Source organism: Varroa jacobsoni, unplaced genomic scaffold (genome assembly GCF_002532875.2).
Source record: "Varroa jacobsoni isolate VJ856 unplaced genomic scaffold, vjacob_1.0 scaffold_738, whole genome shotgun sequence".
Taxonomy (NCBI): Eukaryota; Metazoa; Arthropoda; class Arachnida; order Mesostigmata; family Varroidae; genus Varroa; species Varroa jacobsoni.
Window position 1 is genome coordinate 67,791 of NW_019213640.1, and position 24,762 is coordinate 92,552.

The 24,762-nt window shown below is 38.6% G+C and overlaps 1 protein-coding gene across 2 annotated transcripts; it reads right to left on the reverse strand.

The window, feature by feature from the left end:
- On the reverse strand, positions 1 to 24,731 carry LOC111263155 (uncharacterized). Of its 2 annotated transcripts, none has more exons than XM_022838011.2 (8): positions 22,441 to 24,731; positions 21,907 to 21,978; positions 12,787 to 13,207; positions 10,510 to 10,975; positions 4,972 to 5,881; positions 3,904 to 4,563; positions 1,184 to 1,578; positions 1 to 863 (listed from the first exon to the last, which is right to left on the reverse strand). In XM_022838011.2, exons 1-8 carry the CDS (start codon positions 22,489 to 22,491, stop codon positions 800 to 802), a joined length of 3,039 nt encoding a protein of 1,012 aa, XP_022693746.1. In that variant the 5' UTR covers positions 22,492 to 24,731; the 3' UTR covers positions 1 to 799. The 2 variants fall into 2 exon arrangements, 1 of the variants encoding a protein (XP_022693746.1); XR_015312176.1 differs by lacking the exon at positions 1 to 863 and adding an exon at positions 2,137 to 3,075 and having other exon boundaries at positions 1,456 to 1,578.
- Between the last annotated feature and the right edge of the window lie 31 nt (positions 24,732 to 24,762).

Here is a 24,762-nt window from a genome sequence, read left to right on the forward strand (position 1 = left end):
TTATCATCACCTTATCATAAAAGCATTTTTATTACTTTGCAGATTTATTATATTTATTAGTCCAATATAATTTTTATTAATCAATTATATTATTTGCCAAACGTGTTGGCCGTTTGGATAGATTTGTTATATATTAATTTCTTATATGTAAATATATATGTTTAGAGTGAATTTGTTAATCGATATTTCTCTGTGGTATATACGTGTGGGCATGAGTGCCGTGACTGTATTTAGCGATAAACGTGCATGATTGTTATTATGATGCTTGGTATTTTTTTCGATTGTTGAGTGCTCAATTTAGACTTTATCAGTATGATTTCTATCGCGTCAATTTTCATCGTGTCAGTTTTCCAACAAATTAGACTATATCTTTGGGTGTATTTTCAACAATTTTCTATGTGCCTTTACCATGTAAGACTTGATAGCGTTAACAATAGCGTTTATATTGACCGGGATTCTAGTAAAATCAAAACGGCTTAGATATGGTAAAAATTGATACGCCTTAGATATTTGATGTCGAAAACAGGAAGCAAGCACGTCAAACTGAGTCGGGTGACAAAATGTACAATTGGTTACAAGTCTCAGCCGAGCGACTTTATTTACTATGACTTTTTTTTTATCTTTAAAGAGGTCGGCAACTGCCTGTTTTGCACATCTTAACCAATTTATATTTACCTCCTACGCGGCTAAATTACTGTCCACCTGTTTCTCATATTAAGCGTTTGGCGCACTAGACACATCTGGAATGGAATAAAAAGGCTTAACAAACAGCTTTAAGGTTATTGCTATCTGCTGCCTGTTAATAGACACGGTGGCTTGATGATGTAGCGCAACAGCTTCGACGGAATCCGGACTTAGAAGGCCTAAAATTCGAATCGCATATAAAAAATACATTTTGTGCAAGTAAATGAAATGAACATTTTATCTAAACTTCATCTGACGTGGATTTATTATTTCTCCAACAGATACGACTTTCAGTCGACGCCGGCAGCTTCAAGTGAACAAAGAAGAATAGCAGCTATGAGTCCGAAGACTTGATAAAAAAATGTTTTCTTTTGAGATCTGTTTTGTTACAATGATCAGTGTTGATAGCATTTTGCTGCGTGATAAATAGAACGAATACATCTTTATGTTCATTGCTCGCTTTTTATTATTTATATTTATAGTCCAAGGGCAGACTTACCCAACTGTTATATGCTGCTGCTCGAGTAACTTGCGCAACCTTCGTTTAAGTGTGGCCGAGCTCAGTTTTTTCGGTCGCACAGGCGTTCGGGTGAAGTGCATAACAGTTTCCAAACTTTTTTCTAATGCTTCTCCGTTTCTCATCAAAGCCACTCGTTCCGCTGGCGAGGTATCAAAAAACAGCCGATGCAGCTCGCGGCATGATCCCTCAAGACCAAGAAGTATTCTCTCATGAAATAACATATCCTCCTCACTATGCGGCATGTCAGCCGTCGCTTCTTCTTCTGACTCAACAGTACTGTTGTTGTCCTTTGTTGCTTTCCGAAGTTCTTTACGGCGTGCGACTTCACACTCAGGTAAGGATTGATGTAGGCTAATTGCCATCCGTACCATATCCTACCAGACATTATGGAAGTGAACAAATAAATGAAAATATTAAATAAGAAAACTACCAAAACATTATACTCTCATAATTTATGTGCAACTATTAAGGGAAGGATTCGAGGTAAAGTTTTATTAATTAATGTATGTTTATGGGTACTGCGCGCTGAGTCTTTAAGATATTGGTAGTGGATTAACCGTGTATTTGTGAAAGCCGATCACCATGTGCTAAAAAGATAACCTTAGGATAAGCCCTTAATCGTATGTCTTTCGTCAAATGCTTTCATCGTTAATTTACTCATATGTTACATTTTTAAGCTGTAGCGTCTAGTGAAGAAACTATAGGCCTGCAGTGTGGTCAAATATTTGTATAGTATATATCGATGGCGGATTGAATAAGCGATTAGAAGCAAAAACAACTAACATCAAATAAATCGACAATTAGCATAGTAAGCCGGCGGGCGCAGTAAAAGAGATACAAGCAGGTAATTGTGCTCCGTTTGGTGCTCAAGTTGGCTAAATCTAGCCGGCCAAGCATTGCGTGGCTGTGTTTCTGTGTAGAGTGCAACTTACGTGAATCAGCAGTAGAGTGAATTCGATGAATAGCCATCCGCATAGAAGCGCCATCCAAAGGCCACTCATTATATTCATTCATCATATATCCGTGTTGATTCTTTAATTGGTTAATTTATTCGGAATTGATCCATTCATTTATTGGTTGACTTTGTGAGTGGGTGAGTGATGCTGCTTCGCTGGTTAAGCGATAGTTGAATAGTGCGATTGACTATGACTATTGGTTTTATGAGCGGTTGATTTGGGAATGCATTGATTAACAACACAATAAGTTTGTCTAGCTTAGTTTGTATGTTTGTAAGTTCCGTATCGAGAGCACATCACCCGACAACCCGTTCAGTAAGAATAGTACGCGATAAGTCAACACAAGCGCACATTTAAATTCTTCTATTCTTTCATGAGGCGCTCTCGCTGCGGATAGCGACAACCAATTAATACATATTTACGAAAACAAATTTATTCGAGCATCGTCTGCCTGTCTAACCGCATGTATGAATCTACATATGTACTCTCTCATGTACTTAGGCAAACCTTCTCGTTTTTCGCGTCACTTGCTAGCTAATGTATGCAGTCATTCCTAATTCAGACTACAACTGGCAGTTTCTAAACACACACACATTCACACAACAAATTATGTGCCTGAGGTTTCATCTCTATTTTACTAGTTGCTTTGTGAATGTGTGTATGTGTGAAAGAGAGATTTTTTATATCTGCCCACAGTCTCTATATATAAAAGTATAACTCTAAGTCCGTTCCCCGTCGATTATATATAATATGCTCTTTTTTGGAGCAGTTTGGCACCTATGTATAGTCGTAGGACAGTAATAGTTAATGAGTGTATTTACCCACAGTCTTTTTTATCTATGTATATGTATATACTATTATTATACTAGCCAGGTATATATATATATATATAGACAGATTTTTATATTAGCTATCCTGAGGAAGATGAACGGGTGATTGTGGTGATCCACATAAAGGCGCGTGCAAAAACAAAATGAAACAATTATGTCACAAGTTAATTCTAGCCTGTTCATTTTTTAGGCAGAGGACCGAATGCAAAATTGTATTTGATATGCCAATAAAAGATTAATTTCATCTATCGTACATTTAAATAAATGTACGAATGTAAATACTGATGTTCAGGAAGTACGACAGATTCAGCTCGATGCATCTGCCACATGAGCTACGGATCTACAAGCGATCGTGCGACCATTTTCGCCATCGCAAACCAAATTGATCGTTTATTCCGTGACAAGGATATCCTCCATAACACTATGACTGTTTGTTCATGTATGCTATGATTTGTGATCAAAATGTATCCAACTTCTACGAACACAGTGGGTTCTTATTGTAAGTATGTTTATGTATACAAAAAAAAAGCAACAGCAACGTAATAGTTGGGTCTAAGGCGTAGGTCTATTGTTTTCAAAACGTAGACATGCAATACACATCGTGTGCGAATAAAGTAAGTCTTAAGAAAACGTAGATTCTCAGTTCGGACTAAAGCAGGCTTATTGTTGAAATAGATGCTGGGTCAACTATAAGATTCTTTCGAAACATGCCATTTTATTCTAAGGACTTTTTTGACGTTTGACCCCATTATAAACCCTTTACTTCGCTGTGGTATTATCTTGATACGATCGATACGAATCACTTTTACTTCGCCAATTATTATGAAGCATAATTTTAGGAATAAATATTAGTCAAATGATTGAAAATGACTGCTTTGATTTTATGATTAATACAAGCTAAGTGGAAACCTACCACAATGTCCCTGATGAGCTTTTGTACCCTGCTTGAGGCAAGCAGTTTCCTGCACAGGTGTCCTTTACAAAGAGCTGTAAACTTTTCGAAGCCACGAGCGGTGGCGGAATGTAGGTCAACCTTCTGGAGTTCTATCAAATTCCGATTGCCATTTCGATCTCCCCAACAAATATCTTCCGTGGAAATGGTGAAGGTTGATCGAGGCAATGGAGTAGGTAGAATGTTCGAAGACGACATCTCGGTCGTACTGGAGCTAGAAACGACTGGTGAATTTTGAATTATTTCCAGTGGGTTGTTTGTGATTAGATGGTGCTGCCCGTTGTTTCTGGTTCGTTTTTGCTTGTCCTCATTTGTGACGACACAGTCTCTGCGAGAGTTGCCGTGTAGGGGGCGATTTGCGTTGAGGTCTTCGGCCTGCTCAAACAACGTACAACTTTGCTGGCTGTTTTGATCCGATGAAGATGTCGCAGTGGGTTCTAACAGGTGAGAGGCCGCCGTCAGTGAAGTCGCCCTTCGGAAGCTCTCGTGAAGACTTGCCAAAGACTTATTGATCACAGGACTACTACGTGGAGTTAAAGAGGTTACCAACTGTGCGCAGTTGGACAGACGAGAGGCCAACTCCTGCAAGTTGCTCTCTTCGGGAGTAGTCACCAGATTTGTCTAAAAGGAAAATCAATTAAAAACAAGGCACGTGTAGCTTTGTGGAACATAGATAACTGCATTGCAACAATAATTTCAGACTGCCTATTATTCGGTTCTATTAGAACATTCCGCGAAAAAACATCACAACAGACTCGACTAAACTATTCATCAGTTTCTTACGATATTCGTAGGTTTCACTTTGAACGATAGACAATTTGTTCGGCGTTATTAAGTGTGTTTATATACGCATGTTATCTGTCTCATAACTAAACTACGCTTGTGAGGGGACACTCTTCACGAACTCTCTATTAAAATCTATGTAAATCGGTTTCTAAAACTATTTAAAATAATCTCTGTGAATCACATATCATCATATTTAGAATCATAAATATGTACCTTAAAAACGGTACAGTGGAAATGACTTACCGGAGTCTTCTGCTTGGCCTGAAGTATAAGGTACGTATGCCTCCTTCCCAGGCATTTGTGAGATTCACAACCTTCTTGCTCTTTATCCCGGGCGCACAGCTCGCTATAAGCATCTTTCACCTCATCATTCCCGATCCCAATGGCACTAACGTCCTTTCCTGTTTCATCTCCACTATCCAGTGATGATCGAGCGTCAGTCGTTGCGTCGACTTGCTGCGTCTCTATCTGCCCCTTGTTCGCCTCTGAACACAGTAAAGCGGGATATCCTGTTTCAGTTTTATCGTCTGATCCCTCCTCTTCATCCGTTCTTCGGGGAACTGGACTAGCAGCCGCCAAATGGATATTGCTGCTTTCAGTAGCACTGGTGTCCCCGCTACTTCTACAATCACTAATGGTAAGGCCGTCATCATGATCATTGCATGTCGCAATAGTTACTGAGCTTTGTGCGGCTGTTTCATTGAGATATTCTAGCGTGATCACGTCACTACTAGCAGGCGGGTAGACCTTATCGAATAAGCAGCCGGGCATCTTAAGCGAGGAGGGTCGTCGGGCGCTGCCCGACGCTTCGTAGCCCAATGTTTTGTAAACCCTGGGAGCGCCCTCCGAAGACGATAAAGCAGTATCTCCAGAGCAGATTTCGTCGGCCTTTCCAAGCGTAGTTTGTTTAGAAGAGCATTCATTTCCTTCTTGGTGGGTCAACATTTTGCTGGTATCAACAGTCGCGGCTCTCACCAACAAATTCGAACGGACGGACACGGCGGGGGCTGCGGCGGTTGTTTTTGGCGCTGATTCCTCTGTATTTGGTCGCAGTAGCTCTTTTTTGACCGAGCTGCTTGTGGTTGTGAGTGTACTACTGGTAGACGAACTCTCTTCCGGTTTATTATCGTCTCGTGGCCAACTCACGTTCGGGCTGTGACAAAAACAATAACAACAGCAACAACAACAACATTAGAAACAAGAATAACAAGTAACGGAATGGACGAGCTTAGAAAAACTTGAATACGCTTCAGAAAGTGCAACTTTGCTACGCCAAAAAAACAAGGAGTGATGAAGATAAATCCGTTTGGTAACGGGCAGCTGGATAGAAAAAATAAAATAACCACCTTACCGATGTTGGCAACAACAATGGTAAACTATGAGGCCACGACATTTTGTTAATAATCGTTCTCTAAAAAGGGAGATGCAGCCTAGTACCAATACTGCAGTGCCCTTAAAAGCTTAGGCAGCAGAAAAGTATAAAGAAAGCTTGTCAAAATCTAAGCCAAGCACAAGTATAATATTGGTGCTTTGTTTTCGACCAGTAAGAATGGTGCCACATTACTCATGTCCGTAGAACACGTATTCGATTCCCACCCATTTAAGTAGCAATTCCACTCGGCTTCAACATCGGAATCATTTAATCCAATATACTGTCTTTCGTTTATGTCAAAATTCATAAAAATTTAGGATTCAAAACAAATGTAATTATATTACATAACATATAAGAATTAAAAATAGAAGTAATCAGAATTCTGTTTTTTGATGTGCCATATTCATTTAAAAACAAAATGCTTAAACGACTACTTTGTAGCTGTTATACGCGCCTATTATCGCATTTCGCCGACTCCCAAACCCATATAGATCCCCTGTGAAGGCATGTGTGTAAGTTATCAGTGCCAAATTTCTCGAAGCGGCAGCCTCCACGATCGGATGCCGAACAGGCAAACTTTGATTGCATCGAGCCAATAAACTGTAAACATTTGATTCTGACAGAAAAATCAGATTATCTTTGGACGCCTGGTAAGCAGATCTAGCGCAGCAAATAAAGCTTTTGCGACACATGGATATTAGGGAAATCTCTTATCAGCATGCGGACTTACTATAGTATTATTCCTCTGAAGGTCTACGGGTAAACACTGGGGGATGATTAAATTATTATGTACCATGACTTTGACTTAATTCCCGCTATAATAGTATTCCGTTATAATCTTTTGATAAAAGCTTACCGAAATAATTGATTTCGGCATTTGACGGATACAGGTACGCACGAACGACGTTCGCATACGGAGGTAATCACTGGCTAAGCTTTTTGTTACAAAAATAGTGGCTGTAATTATATAAAGTGCCTTTACTTTCGGGCTTATGAGTCCATGTGAGTAGGGAGCACCTACAGATAGACCTGCTTTTCAAGCTGCTAGTACGTTGTATTGCTAAATGGACAAGGTGAGAATAAATTCGGCAAATATTTTTTGATTATTTAATAAATGGTCCATACACTGTAGCGTCGTTTTAGCATTCAGATTAATTAAAGCACATCTTAGCGCTTCGTATGGTACTTAATTCATTTGCACGTACAAAGATCTACACGACTATAAAATTAAGCCGCAGTAATATTGTGTGTATTTTGCGTAGAGTTGAAAAATATTTATGAGCACATATGTGCATAAAAGCTGGCGTATACATAACAGTTAATTTTGAAGTTTATGACTATTACATATAAATACAATCGTCCATATTTTTATGCCCATCCACGTCCCGCTTGGATACGCCACACCGTTTTTTTGACCACTTAAGGAATAAACAAGCTAGTGCCACAAAATTCGCTACCAACTTGGAAAATTTCCTAGTAAATTCACAGTAAGGATGGCGAAGACTTCTTGCAACTGAATGCGTACTACTTTCAAAAGCTTTGCCCATGTAGGCAACTCTAAACCGTTTGCCGTGCACCGTAAGCTATAAAGTTCATTGGAGAACAATGAAGTAGTTTTGGCTTTAAAAATTATTAGCGTGTTCAGTGGAGATAACCTAATTCCCTTAACTTCATTTCTTCCTAAAAACTAAAATATTAGATAAAATATATTGCGAATTTTAGAATGTGGAATGCCTAAATAAACAGTGAAGCCCTTTTTTTTTAGCCCTTTAGTGTGCTTGAATATACGGATTCGAGTTACAATAATCAAAATGCTGCTAACCTTTATCAGCTTACAGAAAGTCAAGTTTTGATACAAAAAAGAAAATACATAGAACAAGCCTGAAATCGAGAAATTAGACTTTCCTCTGGAATTTTTCAATTGCCAAAAGTTATAGAAATATATTTATGCCGTTCAACATAAGAAATGCCATTCTTAGAGTTTCGTTCTAAAAAAACAATGATTGTGGTTTCCTTGTAAGCAACATTCACTTGCCTGCCCATTTCACGTACTAACACCAACATAAGCATATCTTGCTTTTGAACTTTGGCGCGTTTATGTTATGGATGGACTAGTAACTGTTGTTAAGGGTGAATTAGTTGAAACGCAGTAAGCTTCTTCAGCCATAATGTCTTCTACAAGGCCTCGTAGAAGCCCTGTCTGATTCAAACTGTTTTGCACATTACTATGAACAGAATGAATATGTGCATTTATAACAGTATAAGAACTGCACATAAAAGTAACATTTACGGGTTATACCAAAGTTACGCTGACTGTAATTCACTCCTTTAAATTTGTGTTTTGAGTAACTAAGTTGAGAATAAATAGTTATTTTCATCGTGATTATACCAGAGCTGTCATAATTTCAATAGGCCAGGGTAGCACCTAATTTGAAGCGCAAGATGGCAAGGGTGTCTTGGACATGTTTAACACGAATGTAGTAAAAAAAACTCATTTGTAAAATTGCGACAACAAATAAATAGCGTGCAGTGTATGTTTATTTCGTCTTTTCTGAAAAATTGGATTAGAAATCACGAAAAAACAACTTTCGTTGTTGATAAACGATATCGTTCTTCATAATAACCTCTTCATACACACATTTCCTAATGCGTAGTTAATAGTCTCTATACCTTTTGTTGTTAAGACCACCCATATAGGAAATAAATAAACTATCATAACACGAGGTAATAGAGACGTGCATGGTGGAACAATGCCAAAAATGAAGGGCAAACCGCCAGCGGTGTCTTGATCGATCGATCGATCAGTAGAGGGAGAGTATCGGGACCAAAGGGCAAAGTGTATTGAGCTAATTGACATAGCTCAATATGTGGAGGAATCACGCATCGATGAATGAGTAACAGGACAGAAGAGCCTACCTTGCAAGACGAGAATGGTTAATGGATAAAATTCAACTAAGTCAAAAACAACCTTGTCTCTACTTAGCTGAGAGAAACCAGAAGCTTAGCTATCGACCCAGACAAAACTTTTTCAGCAAACACTATCCCTTTGTGAAGTTGTCAACTCAATGAATTGGTACAACTAGGATTTCAAAGGTTAGGAAGTGAAAAAAGCGATAACAAAAATGAACAGGTCTAAACTGTTTGTCGATTTAGATTTCTTTGCTATTGAGGAATTTAGGAGCACCACATCCCGTTACACACACGATATGATGGTGACGATTTTGGAGGCCAATAATAGCAATGGATTAGGACCAAAATAGACCAAGGTGGATTAGCATCTAGCGTATATAGGCATAGATATATTTTTTTCTCTTTTTGAATTTCTTCTCTTCCAGGGAAAAGAGACGAAAGATAAATTTACTCATGTGTACAACCTGCCTATTTATGGCATCAGTAAATATCTATAACCTGTAAAAAGCTCTTGATTTTCCTGCTATTGTGCCATAATAGCGAAATAAATACAACAAAGACACAAATAATACAATTTTTTTTACACAAAAGAGCGATTTAGGCGATTGGAACGAAGCCAATATTTCCATTAAACTACGAAACCAATATTAATAGAGTAAATGTGTAACTTCCTCCCCACAACAAGCTAATTTCGAATAATCATGCAACCGGGACTAGAATTTAGTGAACCTGTGAAGCGTCTCAGGACAGAATCATTCATGTAAATAGCATATATAATAAGAATTTACAGAAACTTTATTTAAACTATTCGCAGTATGCATTAGCAATCATCAGATTAAAAAATAGCTCATATATATATATATATATATATATATATATATATATATATATATATATGAGCTATTTTATATATAGAGCTATATATATGCTGTCTCAGTTTGATCTCAGCACGGCTTTGCCTGAGAAATTTCAGAAACATATATAAATGTTATAGAATGCAACTTACAGAGACACTTCTTAGTTTACAAAAACAGTGTTCAAACACGGGTCAACTAGCGGAGAAAGCCTTCCGTAGATAAAAACTAAATAATATGGAAACGCGTTTTGAAAAAATTCTATAATAAATATAGGCACTAGCGGCCTATATTTATTCTAGAATTTATTAGAACAGAAGAAGAAAAGAAGAAGGCCTACAATGTGTAGTGATTCATGTAAAAAAGTGAACCAAATTAATGTTAGAAGGACAATTTTCAATCTACCACGAGAGGATTCTACGATAAGCTGACGGTCTACGAATGTATACAGACTTACGAGCGTAAATCAATAATAATAACATATGAAGTATATTATGATGGTAAAATGTAATGTTCTTCTAGGAAATAGCACTCAGAAGATATATGAGGGATAAGTTATTAATGCTGTGCAACTTGCACATGTGCGATATTCATAATATAGATTGCCTGTTGATTTTTCTTTAAAAATAACATCATTTTACCTACCTTTGCGTTAACGAAAAGTCTTCTTCGGTGGCAGATTCGTAACTGGCACTGTCGGACTCCTGAGTACCAGGAGTTTTCACTGACACTTCGACGTGCATCTGCTCAGCCATATCGTCTATTTCCGCCCCTGTAGCTGAAGTCGGTAAGATAGCCTCCGTGGCGCCGGACGTTGAAGAAGAGGGTACAACGATAAAGGTGCCACCCCTTTCAAGTCGTCCCGGGCTGCCAGGGATTGGTTCAGCAATTGATCCAGTAGGGTCATCTAAACGTAAAGAGTCATTCGTGTTTTCGGTCAATTCGCAATCATCCATAGTTCTGTCCGGTACGAAGGATTGTTTGCTATTTCTATAAATGGTAGACTTCTGCTTGTTAGCCTCTTCATGAATACTTTGTGTCTCAACAGTTCGGCGCGAACTATGCACAGTTCTTCGTAACGCTCGAGATCGTCTCGCGGCAATTGGGGGCCCTGTGTGGATCAATAAAAATTATAAAAGAAAGAATTGAAAAAAAGTAATAGGGGCTTGCTAGAAATAAGAACGAGACTATATACTACTACTACGAAAGACGAATAGACACAAAGTACATGCAAAGTGTAACGTAATACAACGCGGTCCAGCATAGCGTACAATTGGCTTGACCAAAAGGCTAAACAGTAATGTGACAACATACGAGAGCATTAGAATAAGTACAGATACTGAAGACACACACGGCAGTGCATTGTGGTGAAGAAGTAGCTGAGGAGCGCATTTCAAGGAGTGTAGCAATAGCTCATCGATTTTTGTTGATTATTCCGTTGAAGAGTAATGACGATATCTGTAGCGGCACCGAGGAGGATAACAACTGTTCTCGATCTCGATCAGATATCGACAGCAGAATGTCAATGTGAATGCATTTATATGGATGTCCAGTACATAAAGCCAGCATGCATATATATATATATATAAGATACGAAGGACGGCACAGAATGGGAGATAAGGAGATCATAACCGTTTTTCGATAAACCTTAATGAAGACTTTGGTAAAAACAAAGGGTAGGGCGGTCATGAAGTTGTGTGGCACATAATGACGGGCATTTTAATGTAAAGTTCGCGGCATTGGTTATAATGACCTTTGCTGATATCTGAAAGGCGAGCGTTCGTTAAATATCGAGTTGGGTGTCCGTATTTGTTCACAGGTATTAAGGATTAGCAGCCTTTTAAAACTGTCACTCTATGCCCCTGAAAGGCTGTGACACCCTTTGACAGGAGGTTGTAGTTATGACCAGTCGCCTAATGAGGAAAGAAAATGCAAAATCGTATTCGGCCTACCGCATACAGTATATAGATGGTACTCGTGCGCTGGGCTTCACGTATCGTCGAGCTGTCATCAACGAAGCTGTATTGCCGGCTAGCAGGCCAATATTAGATAAGAAAAAATGCGTCCATAAATGAATAGTAATATTTCGCTCTAGCGAGGAGCGGTCACATGCCATCGATGCTTAGAAATGTACTTACATAATTGTATGCCGTCGTATCCAGCAGTGGTCAAAGAGACGGCCTGAACTGACTTGCTTCGATAAAAGAGTTCAAGAGTTAAACTGGCTTTAAAAGTAGCCAAACTTTAGTGTAACCGGTGAATCCACTAAATTTGCATAAATTGGCCATTGCTGAGCGGATGGAATACAAATAGGAAATGTTTTCATTTGTTTAATTATTTAATTTGCAGTCAGTTTGTGTATGCAAAACTGCATATAAAGCGTGTTTTCTACCTTTTATCGCACGTATACTTCAAAAGCAAATGAATGCGCAATACATGAAAGGAAGAAAAAATATTTGGACCAAAATATAGAATGAATCGCTGAGTGCTGCTTTTAAAGGTAATTAAACATGAAAGTACGCGTTAGTGTTTACAATAGGATAATTAGTAAACTCGTTCATTTATATTATTCCGTATGATACTTCTTATGTCGTTTCCTGTGTTCAGTTTCTTTCAAAGATTAGAGCTGTATTTGCTATTATAGTCGGTTTTAAATAAACTTACATTATGAAAGCGCATGCCGTTTTCATAGAAAAACTCGAATATGCGTATGATGCTTTGCCCTTGTGACAAGCAGTTAACTCGAATATATGAGTTACCCTTTATGTTCTTGTGGAAGCCTTCAAATCAAGTTTAATAATGAACGAAGGAAACAAGATAGATATCAGTTGCTCCGAATGGGTCATTACTACGTGCAACTGCGTGCTGGCACCGAGTCAGTTGTGCGCGTACCGTGTGGACCATGCAATCGCTAGAACGCACCCTCCGGCCTTGTCCAAGAAGCACAGTACGTCACGCTCCCGTCCTTGCCCAATCCTGTCGCTGACGACTTCATCAGTGCACTGTCATTAGCACGGTAGTTAAGCAGCCGACTTCGTACATGTGTGGAAGGTCTCGTTTGGTGAAGATTTGCTTGTGCCGAAGACGAGCGAGGAATACGTTGTGAAATACCCTGATTAGTTAAGCCATCCTTGGTCCATGAACTACCAGTGACTGAGAGACTTGAACTCTGCGATGTAGTAGGACGAGCTATGTTCGTAGGCTCCTCTTCGCTATACCAACGGGTTAGTCTACGCGAATTTTCCGTGTTTTCTCCACCCAAAAGTGACGAAGTAATAGAAGATTCGTGTGGATCTCCATCATCATCAACTTTAGCGGCTCCGGCTACTTTAGAGGATTGTTTCTGTAATATCATCAGGGTCAAATATGTAAATACTCATGACAAAACAAAATCATAATTGCGTTTGTTTTACATTCAGCCGGCGATTGGTACCTATATAAGAACGCTAAACTAAGAATGCCTATATCTGTGTAAATATTAGGAAGTAAATCATAGCCTTTTTCCTTAGCTTATGCATGATTCGTATTAAAAAAAACTACGCAATCTTACTGTAGATGGGAGGATATTTATAATTTATAGGGACCTTACTTCTATAATATGACAATGACTAAGTGGTTGGCGCCTCATCCAAGTGCACCATATACGTAAAAACTTCTGGCGTGATTATAATTTCCTAAACTTAAGCACTTCTTCTCTCTCATTTCATGTGTGCCACACACCATCCACAAAAACTTGCAGAACCAATCACTTGGACCAATGCATTGGAACCAATTCGGCCTATAGTGGGCCCGAATTTCTTCGGTCCGAGTTCAAATTCTTCTTAGCCGTTCTGCAACCTTCCGCGTGATCACTAGTTGCAGTATTACAGAAAAGGTGTTGCGGTTTTCAAATGCTATTTGAAATAAAATATGCTTTAAGTAAATGCATGACAATGTACCTAGTTTGTCGCATATATGGGCTTTTTACAATCAGAATCTTTTGTTAGATTTAAGGAGTATTTTTCAAATACTGGGATTTGCCGTTTTTGTATATCTATGCAATACATACAATGGTTTTGTTCTATTTTAGATGTAAGGTAAATATGCGCCACGTGTTAATTACGTTTTGGTAATGGCGCTAATTGTTCGAAAAAGAGCAAAATGTCTTATGGATAGTTCTTTTATTAATCTAAAATGTGTGTTCGACTGCGTTGAGGTATTTTTAAAGTATGTAGTGGTAATTCGATCTCTGCTTAGAACCAGGAGTTAGAGAATCTGTCGCACTTATGACCCGCAAACCTTTTATCTTATAGCTCTCCTATATTTAATCGTAGGCTTACCCTAAAACAGTATATGGCCACGTTACAGGTAGAGTTTCTAATTATGCGTGTCTGGATGCTCATTACGCTTTTTCCTTACGGCGAAAAGATGCTGTTACGCTATTTTAGGTCTGCCGGCGCAAAGCAACAAACTTCAAGTAGCAAGTCAAGGCACGGCCGTCACGAGTGCTTTGTGCTCAAGATGGCCCCACGGCCATGACTACGACGGTATGTTAATAAGTAAAGATAGTATAAGCAGACGCCTGTGTGTAGTATTTAACAGCCCTCAATACACTAAGCAATGTTGGAGAAACTTGTTACACATATAATGTATTTGTTGACAATTTTAGACGCAATATATTTTTGCCTTCGACTTTATGGATACTGTGTTATGACTCATCGATATAAATTTTTCGCAAACAATATTAGTCACAACTTTGTATCTCTACAAAGTAGAAAGCTGTTATAATTTACTAGTGTTTTAATACTGTCACGCGGCCATCCTTTATGTAGGCGTAGGTAAAAAAGGCTATATGTAGGCTGTGGTAGCAGCGTGATTGTAACAAAGTGCTCTCTGCACGCATCTCTTAGAAACAAGCATCAAAAGATGCCATAAAATTCATTCATTCTCATTTTTCCCTGATAAGGAGCTTTAATATTGTGACGTAGACACCGAAATCGCGCGGAAATAATTTTAGCGCCTACCTAGCGGAAGCGCTCATTAGCTTTTAAACTAAGGATTTTTTTCATGGTTTTGAAAACTGACCTCAATGTTTTAGTAAAAAAATAGATATCCTGAAATAGGCGTCGTCTAAATTATAAACTTGGTATCAAAAAACGAAAATAAAAGAACGAAACTCAATAAAATAAATTTACAGTGTTACCTAAATAGTACAAATATCAGGCTAAGCTTTGTATACACAGATTGAATTAGTAACCATTCGCACAACCATATGAACACTCAGTCGTTTTCATTGCGCATGTCGATTTCGAGACGAATTTTAATTGATATAAAGTAGCTGATGCGCATGATACTCAGCGAAGCACTTCGCAGCAAGGGGCGAACAATGAATCAAACAATAATAATACAGAAAATTTCGTCTGCTAAAGTTTTGAATGACCTAAATACTGGCACATTGGCAAACTGCTCTTTTTTTCAAAGTTTTAAAGAAAGGTTTTTCAAAGTTCAGGTAAAACACTGAAGCTTGTATAGCTATCGTAGCTATCCATTCTGGTATAAATAATTATCCACGGCTAATTTTGATCCATACTCGTGATTATCCGCAATGTGTTGCATAAGTAGACAATATTGTTGTTTGTCCGAACGAGGGTCAATAAACTTGTGAAAATCTTTTACCGACACAAGGACAAGTGGCCCGTTGTTGACGGCAGCGACGTGTGGCACGTTAGTTTAAATTTATGCAATTACGCATCCTTACTAGGCTGAATTGTATTTTGAGGTTATTTAGCTTTCACAATCTTGTCTATAAAATTAGCATTTAACTGCATTCGGTTTCATATATATTCGAAACGCAGTCACCAGTGTAGCCCCCAGGTCGGCCATACTAATCAATAAATGTAGTCATTTTTATAATGTATGCAAGTTGCTTTTCAGCCTACCTGTAGCAGAGAAACGTGCTGGTTATTTTCCCTATTTATCTTTTAAATGCAAAATGCTTGGCCCCGAATAATGCTACCTTTTTGAAATTTAGTCAAATAAAAAAAAATCCAGTAATGCAAACTGGACAGCACTTCTGAACTGTGTACGTATGTTCTGTGAATTAAAGTTTTGTCAGTGTAGTTTTTTAAAGCCTAAGTTCTTTTACTAGAAAAAATGTAGTGGTCCATATAGTTTCTGAGCCATACAGCGTGACCTTTTCGTGCATAACATTTAAAGCACGTATGATACCTAGATGGTAAGAGGTGAGACAATGGTACTTTTATTAGTGCTGACTTTATATAGTTGTTAAGAAAAATGTAAATCGTGTAAGAAAAATTTGGAGCTTAATAATGTTTTACATGCTGGGATATATGTATTTTTTCCTTTTTGTTGTAGCCAGTTTCTCCTTCCAATCTTATGCGATTGTAACAAAGAGGCACTTGTCCGCATTTCGTTGGGCTTTATCCAACAAATATGTATGTATATCCAGTGCAGGCTTTAACTGTTTTTGATTATCACAATATATCGAAGCAAGCATGTACTCCTTTACAAACAAGCATTATCGGTATCGTTAAAAATATACTTCTTTGTTCCCGGCAATTATGACTACCTTGAGAAACCAAATTTCACCCTACATATTTAGTATGCATAAGCGTACTCTGGTTAGCCTTTGATGAAGCCTCAGCCCTGCAAGAAGACTATTTTGTCAAAACTGTCTTAACCAGAAATATGTAGCAGTTGCCAATTTTTTTTTCCTAGCATTTTCATCATTATCATCGTCAGTAGTAGCACTACGCTGTCATTGCTATTATAACTACCAAGACAGCCGTTATTACTGTTACTTTTATTGTCATAAAATATGAGCGATATATAGTTAGGTGTGAATTATCAAGTCGAGGAAAGGAGTGACTTTCGAAGTATATCATAATCTAATACAGACAGGACGGAAGTCAGAAATCAGCATGAAGCTCCCAACGTCCATTTTATTTGCAGCGCCGCGTTTGTCCCTTCTTCACGAACAGTTGCGATACGCCGCCATGATATTCCCTCGTAGCGGTTTTTCCCCATCACAAACCCCTTCAACCGAAAATAATAAAGCTCCTATTCTGCTGGTACCAGGGAGACGCCTATCCCGAACTTTGGTCGCGCTCAGTCGCATAGTCTGTTAAACTTATCGCACGGTCTTTCAGTCTTTTTTCCTCTCTGGCTTTGATTATAGATAGAGAATATGCTTGGTCCACCCGTTTCCTCGTCGAGTCGACAGCTCACCGTCCATTACACATGAAAAAATCACGAGACAAGCACTAACATTAGCCAGACGGCAAAGTTGCTAGTAAAACCGTGTTTGTTCATTCTGCAGAGCCGGTAAATAAGTCGCAAGTACATATTGAATGTATCGTTGCAACCTTTGAGGACAGCCGAGAAAGCTAGTGTATATTCTAGTGCGCACACTGTAAAGCTATTTAGCATCTGGCGGGTTGGTTCACGTGTCTTTTCTTGCTTTTGGCTTAATGTTACTTTTCGCTCTCGATTCCAGTCTGGTTTTGGCTTGCAGGACTCGCCGATCAGTCTCGTACATGGCGAATTGCAGGTCCTCCAACATCGCAGACGTTAAATTTGATAAGTGCTTGTTACGTCTTTTCATACGCTTTCGCTTTGGTAACCCGAAGCAAAGGAAGACTCGTCCAAACTAAAGACAGCGATGTCGCTAGTTTAGTTGTTTACAAAGTAAAATCAAAGTTACAACGCAAAAATTTTACGAAGTACGATGAACAAACTATTAGACGTAGGCGCTCTAATATCTCCCTATTACTATCCATTTTGTCATTGTGACAACTTCGTCATATCGAAAAAATCCGGTAGCAACGATAAGCTGCCGCACGTCTAGAAAAGGGTTCTGGACGGAATAAATGTTTGTTGCCTACTAGCGGGTGAGAACGGCAATCGCAACAGTGATAGGAACCAGCATAAACAACAACCGAATAGTGTTGATAAAATTATCAATAGATGAGAGTGCTTTGTTCGCATATCTTTTCTCTCAAAGCATTTGTTATTGCCTTTCAAGTATTACCGATCCTCCTGGCTTCGGCCCGAACAGAATAATGGCTAAAATATGTATGCAAACAGAAAAAAGCAGATAGCTTCTCCGAGTACGTATAACGTGATGTTCAAAACAGAAGAAAAATAATAGCCATAACAATTTTCACTCAGTTCAGAAGTAAAACGAACGTACTAAACAAGAGCCTTTCATAAGGGATAAGCCCCTATGTCAAGCAAAGCCCGAGCATGCGAAATAATTCTGTTAATTAATGTTAATTGCTTGGACATCAGAGGAGTTTCATGGCGACTCTTTTGGCCCGCTTCATATAAGGAAATTTTACAGTTGCGATAACAGACTTTCTCTTGTGGCTAGCCAAAAGCCGGCCAAATCCTGTGTCTTCTATTGCACTTCCAGTCTAGAGGGATTATACAATACGATAGGTTTGTAATAACTTCTAGAAGCTACGGACTGGAGCTGTTTGGTCGACTTCGAACTCTGCCAGAGCCTTTCAGTCCAATTGTCCTTGAGACACTGGGATCGTTTGCCTGTTTTTCGAATTGTCGTCTTTAAGATCGTTCTCTTCGGTAAATAATATGTCTGTTTATTTCAACCTTCGGAGCCCTGGTTCTTTAATTACACAGTCCAAAGGAACCGACTTCTTTTTTTGAGAAAGATTTAATGTTATGTTACGTTATGTCTTAAAATTCTTAGTATACATCTGTCAAATGTCCTGATAATTCTAACAGTTGCATATGCTCTTCATATTTATTGTCTTTCTGTAAAGGATAGTACGAAGTGTTTTTAATGCTAGGCTGGAGTCTAAAGGGCCTTTTAAGCGTTGTAAGCTGATTGTCTGATAGTTATCAGTAGAAAGTTCATCGAGACAATGTGACCATATATTATGACCTATATTATGACCAGCATTTTTTTACTTAGTTCGGGTCTCCGGTCGCATTCAAATTTAGACAGCCATGGTATAATTTTATTAACCGGCATTATTTTAACCGGTATTATTTTATTAATTATTATTAATATTATTAATTATGGTAAAGCTTTTTGTTAGCAGGGTCCTTGAAAATTTACTAAATATTGATATGAATCAGACCTGATAAACGAATCTGCTGCTGTGTTTTCAGGCAATTACAACAGCAAAATACACTTTTACATATATAATCGGCAAAGACTACTTAATCTACAAAAAGATTGTTATCGTTGCCTTATAGTACAACGACTTAGAAATTACACATTTAACACTTACGTTTTACAGAGGTAAACGGCACTCATAATGCTTTTGTTGCATAATTTATACAGCAAAACGTAGAAATTCAAGTTGAACTAATTGTTTTCTTTGTGTGATAGTTATACAATGGAAGTATAGATCTATACACATGTTACAACATTACCTACGATATGGTGTCGCGCACCTCCCCGCTAAACCATAGTGCTAATACCGATTGTATCTTTTGAAAGCCTAACTAGTCGAAACGGGACTGCATACGGCTACAGTGACAGCAACGATGTCAAACCGAATGCAAAAATAACTTCGCTAACGTTGTCGCCTCGCGCGTCGTAGTTCCAATTTATTCGGAAAGGGCTCTGTCGAAGCGATAATGGAGCCTTATTGCGGGCTCTTAGACAGGCTACTAGAATATGGTGTCCATCTGGGTTTAAGGCTAACTGCTTACCCGGTTCAAACTTTCTTAGGCGAACCCTTTAAAGAAGCAAATTAAATTCATTGTAGACGATTCATCCTCTCAGTGTGTGTGTATGTGACTGATCGAGTCATTATTATTACTCAGTTGCTTGCGTAGATTAACGTTTATCGATGCGACGCAGCCTCTTGAAGATAAACTCAGCGCTATATTTCGCTGTACCTCAGAGTTTAAAAATGTAGTAGTACTAGTAGTTAGTGGTGGTGATGATTAAGGTATCAGACAAGACAGAAGAGCGTGAAACAAGAAGAGGCTGACACGACACAGCGCAGGAAGCGCCGTAAACTAGAAGCGTAAAATAAAGTGAGCTAGTTTGACTAACGGCTGCTGGAGTGTTCATGTCATCTCAGGGACACTGCTGCTGTCGCTTCGGTGCGTCAGAGTAAACCACCTATCTTAATCCCGTTGTCCAGTACATGGAGATACGTGTACAGGCGCGCGAACGCTTTCTCTTATAGATAAAAACAAAGGTACTCATCTGACAGACTGCGTCATCTGTTCCATCATTCACATCAGTCCCGTCTCGCATTTTCGTTAGGCTACGTTGACTGCCAATCAACACTTCGCCACATCTTTCGTTTTAGGCCTCAGTGTGAGATGTGTAGCGGTCGAGCCAAAATGGAAGCGATCTAACATTTGCAGTTTTAGAGAGGAAGAAGAGTAGGCGCTGGGAAATTGGGAACTGGGAATTGGAGATAAGAAAGCAGGGTGCTGCAGTGGCCAGAATCAACGGAGGAGTCGTGCTGGTGATCTGACACTCCCACAGATAAAGGTTGTATTTTCTAGAAGGAACTGCATTTCTATTGTTTTAGCCGTAGACGATATTGCAAGTTTCAATAGATGTGATATGATAACTTATAGTAACATGTTCGATGATAAGGTGAATAAGAAAAGGAAAAAGACTCGAGAAGAATAATGACGTATTACTGCCTCACTCAGCACACTCAGTATAGTACGTATTGCCCACTGTACTATCACTGTGTTAGTAGCGTCTAGACACACATGGACGCACGCATTCCTACAGCTATGGGAACGGCAGGAATAAATATGACTGAACGCAACAAATCGTAAATCGTTTCATGAAAATGTAAAAGTTGAAAGTTTGAAAGCAGCAAAGAAACGATAGGGCCTTATTGAGACAAAATACTTTGCCACACGAAAAAAATTAGCTAAGCAACTTTGCCAGCTGATGGCTGATGATTGAAAGATGCACACCGAATCCGCTTACGAATATTGCTCAACATTAAATTTTTCGCATAGGATCATACGCGACTTGTACACCGATCTTGTTATGCGGTTCGTATGCGAACGTTCAAATACCTTCACTGAAATGGGACCGATCTGATGGCAAAGAGTTTTACCCAAAAATTTTTCTGGTGGCCCTCGAGCAAAATCTGCATAGATATCTAGCCCGTGAAACATATTGCGGCCTTTGAGTCCTTTATTACAATGTCCAAGGGCTACAAAGAGAACTTACAATACCAAAGGAAAGTTAAGTGCACTCTGGTCGTTTATATATGGGCTATCAATTACGTGCATGGAAAGCGCACAAATCCATACTCTCGCACAGAATGATGCCCTGCAACACCCAGATGACGATAGCCGACCACTACCATTTTATAGAGTGGACTATGAAGGATGGAGATGAGAAAATGCGTCCAACGAGAGCGTAATAGAAGATAGTAGATGAAAAGGTAAAGCAAAATCGCAAAGTCTCCTGCGCGCACGACTCTGCGTGTAAATAGGCATATATATATGCATATATGGCATATATATATGGAAGGGAATATCGCAATTGCGTTAGGTATTTCTCAAAACAATTGTTGTCTTTGTCCTCCTCCAAACCTTTAACTTTAGACAGCTTCCTAGCGTTAGGGACATACTTTGTCTCCAAATGTGTGGTACATCGAAATGAAGTAACGCCACAAAAAGAATAAGGCAGATAAAATTGGTACCATTGAGCCCGGTGCTGCTATGTGACGCGAATGTTGAGAGGAAACCGGAAGTTTCTTGGAGTGGAATAATACGCTAAGGAGTGAGGTGATCAAGACAAAAGAGGATAAGATATTTGGCCGACAACTGCCGAGAGTTTTATTGTGGCTTATTGTATTGTACTCGAATATCAAGATAAACATGTATACACGTATTAGACCATAGATGGAAATGGTTTTACACTCCTTCTAGAACGCTCTCGCTTCATGATACAAACGATCGCCGTTGACAAACTCTATGTTTTTTCCATTGAGTATTTATTTTTAATGATTAAATGTCAAGAAAAGATTGATACTAATCAAGTATTCGGTACTAATAAATCTGCCCGCCACTACTTACGGCACGCAGCTGTTCCCGTCGAACAGCTTCGGTGCGTAGTTGGCGCGCTTCCGTTCTCTTCTCGAGTGTCATCTGAAATAGAAGAAAAGTATCCGGTATATAAGTACAGCGCGGTAATCCGAAAAGTTCCGTCGAGCCGCTAGGAATGTCAGGCTCAACGCAACGAAAAACACGAAACAATGGAAAACAGTAGTAACAACAGCGACGACAACAATAACAACAACAACAACAGCGACAACGATACTAAAACAACGACGAAGAGCTAAACAGATCATTTCTGGCGCGACATTGGTCCGTTACTTTTACTAGCAACATGCTTCCACTTCTGAAGTCCAATCTGGATGTCAAGCCATTTTATGGTTATCTAGGCTGATACAAATGCTCTGAACTATGCACAACTAGAATAGAAGCGCCCTGTTTATGTCTTAGGAATGTCACAGATGTCATTGGCGGCCTTGTTCAAGGCCCAGCCGGTAGTGCTTACTTCCGTTAACTCAATCACTGTTCTAAACTGAGCTGTTAGCAAGTACTTACCACTGGCGGAAGAATGGGTCGACCCCTCCATTTAATCATGGATTCGTACATGGCCACTGATCCTTAGCCGGCCGAGCATCTGTCCTGGCCAACCAACAACCTCTGCTTACAACCGGCTACACCATACTGAACCTTCCGTTAAAGTAACGGTGGGGTGATACTAAATGCTGAGCGCACACCCACCAAACCCCCGCTAACTGTAGACCGCGCGGGAAGAGCGCATCGGAAGGAATGCGCGGTAATTCAAAGGAAACGCGTAAAGCACCGTCCGGTGGTGAAGTCTTGTTCACTCAATTAGAAACATTTCAGAAGCACCAGGCGCTATTTATAATATCATTATCATGAAGGTAATATATTTAGTAGCACTGTACAAAAATAGCAGAACGACAGAGTATTAAGACGCCTAATTGATAACAACATCATGATAAATGTAGGACAATTCCCCAGACGAGGAAGCCGGACAACATTCTTATTAGGGAATATGCAAAGGCATTTTTTTGAAGCATTTGACTCCAACGCAGAGAATAGATATACAAGAGTGGCTACAAAGCGGGCATCTTGTTCTAACGTCGTGTGTCTCATAAACCAAAAAAGTGATCTCGAATAAAATCATAGACCATGGTGAATTATTTGGCATATTTTTCATACGTTTTACATCTTTATTAACTATTATCTGGACAAATAATTTAATTCAAAAGATATTTCTTCAAGTCTTCACCTCAAATATATAGCAAGTCTTCAAGCCTCGCTTTTATTGTAAATCCATTACATACATAAACAATTTTTAATGAAATAGGTAAATAGGATTTTTGTACATTTGAAGTACACATGCGACATTTTTTTTTGTTTAGTAGGCCTTCAAGTAATGAAAATTTAAAAAGTAAACTATTTAGAACAACGTTAGTAGGTAATCGCAGAGCTGCTATAATTATAAAAATTGGTCGAAAGAGTCGTATGAAAACAATTTCGTCTTAGTTTTTTTTTACTCAAATGTTATCAGTAGTATTCGTACAGTCCTAATTGTAACTTAACCGGACTGTGATAAGAAAAGCCGATTTCTATTGAGTGTAGACTCTAATAAAAACTGGCTATACTCTAAGTATCCTGTCAATATGAAAAACCATTTAAAATGGACTGTATAATGTATGTGAGACCACTCCTTTTATCGCCGACCAACTTTGAATTTCTTTTGTAAGCCAATCCGTGCGGTAAAATACTTGACGGATCTATTGGGACATAAAACTCGGAACATTCAGTCTAGTTGTGAACCAGTAGGGACTATAGATAAATATTAGCCTTCAGATTCCTTTCAAAAAATGAATTTTGTTGCTTTTAGACACCCTGGTGATGTTATGCTGACCCGTTAAACGCTCAGCGCAGATCAAATATTACCGAAGAAAATAGGACCAGAAAAATTGATCGAACTGACTTTTTTGAAGTTCACGTTATCTCGTGCTATGAAGCGTACAAATAAATGAAGCGTGACGAAGTGTGATCTTATTGATGGTAGCTTAGAATTTTGTAGGATAAAAAATAACTTTACAATAATTAATACGTCACGTGATAGTGATAGACCAAAGTGCCAAAAATATCATATTCTATCGTTGCCATTAGTTAGACCTTCAATGAATTGATTCGTTCGTCAGCAATACTCTTACAGTGAAAAGTTGCTACTCATGTTGTGTTCATAGCCATTTACTATGGTATTATAAGCTAGATAGGCTGGCGAATCTGTTCCTTCTTAGTATATTTTAGTTATTACTTACTATAATATAGTAAATGCCATGGTAATTTTATAATAAAGCGTAATTTATATCGAGTGAACTAGATAAATCATGGTTGGAAATTGGCACAGGTTATCTAAAAACAATTAGCGTTTCTTTTAATTAATTAAGTACCAGCACCTATTATAAGTGGACAATGTCGAGAAATTCACTGTTAAAAACACAAGCTACTAGATTGATTGGTACATTTAGTTCCTTTGATTACTAATCTGAATGTGCATTCGTGATTATTAATTGATTATTAATGAAGCTTATTACGTTAAGTTCTTATTCTAAGTTCTCATGTTAAGATCTATAAAGAGATCGTTTTGTTTTGCTAAGCTAAGAACGAAAAGAAACACAGCGTCACTTTTGAAGTCAATGAACATCGCAACATACAATTGCTATTTAGAACAATAGGGCTATTCATCTTTATTAATCTTGTCTAAGCTCTAAATCGAAAAGAACCGCCGCGTCGTACATAATATTGCATGTCGAATGAGTTGATCAATTACTATAATAATAATAATAATAATAGTGATATTAACTCATCGACAAA

What these genes read in the sequence shown, in the direction of transcription:
- LOC111263155 (XM_022838011.2), bottom strand. Translation starts at nt 22,491, where the DNA reads ATGTACGAATCCATGATTAAATGGAGGGGTCGACCCATTCTTCCGCCA. An exon ending in GACGGGAACAGCTGCGTGCC is followed by an intron (nt 13,208 to 21,906) that starts GTAAGTAGTGGC and finishes ATGATATTACAG; the next exon opens with AAACAATCCTCTAAAGTAGC. An exon ending in AGGCCAAGCAGAAGACTCCG is followed by an intron (nt 4,564 to 4,971) that starts GTAAGTCATTTC and finishes TTTTCCTTTTAG; the next exon opens with ACAAATCTGGTGACTACTCC.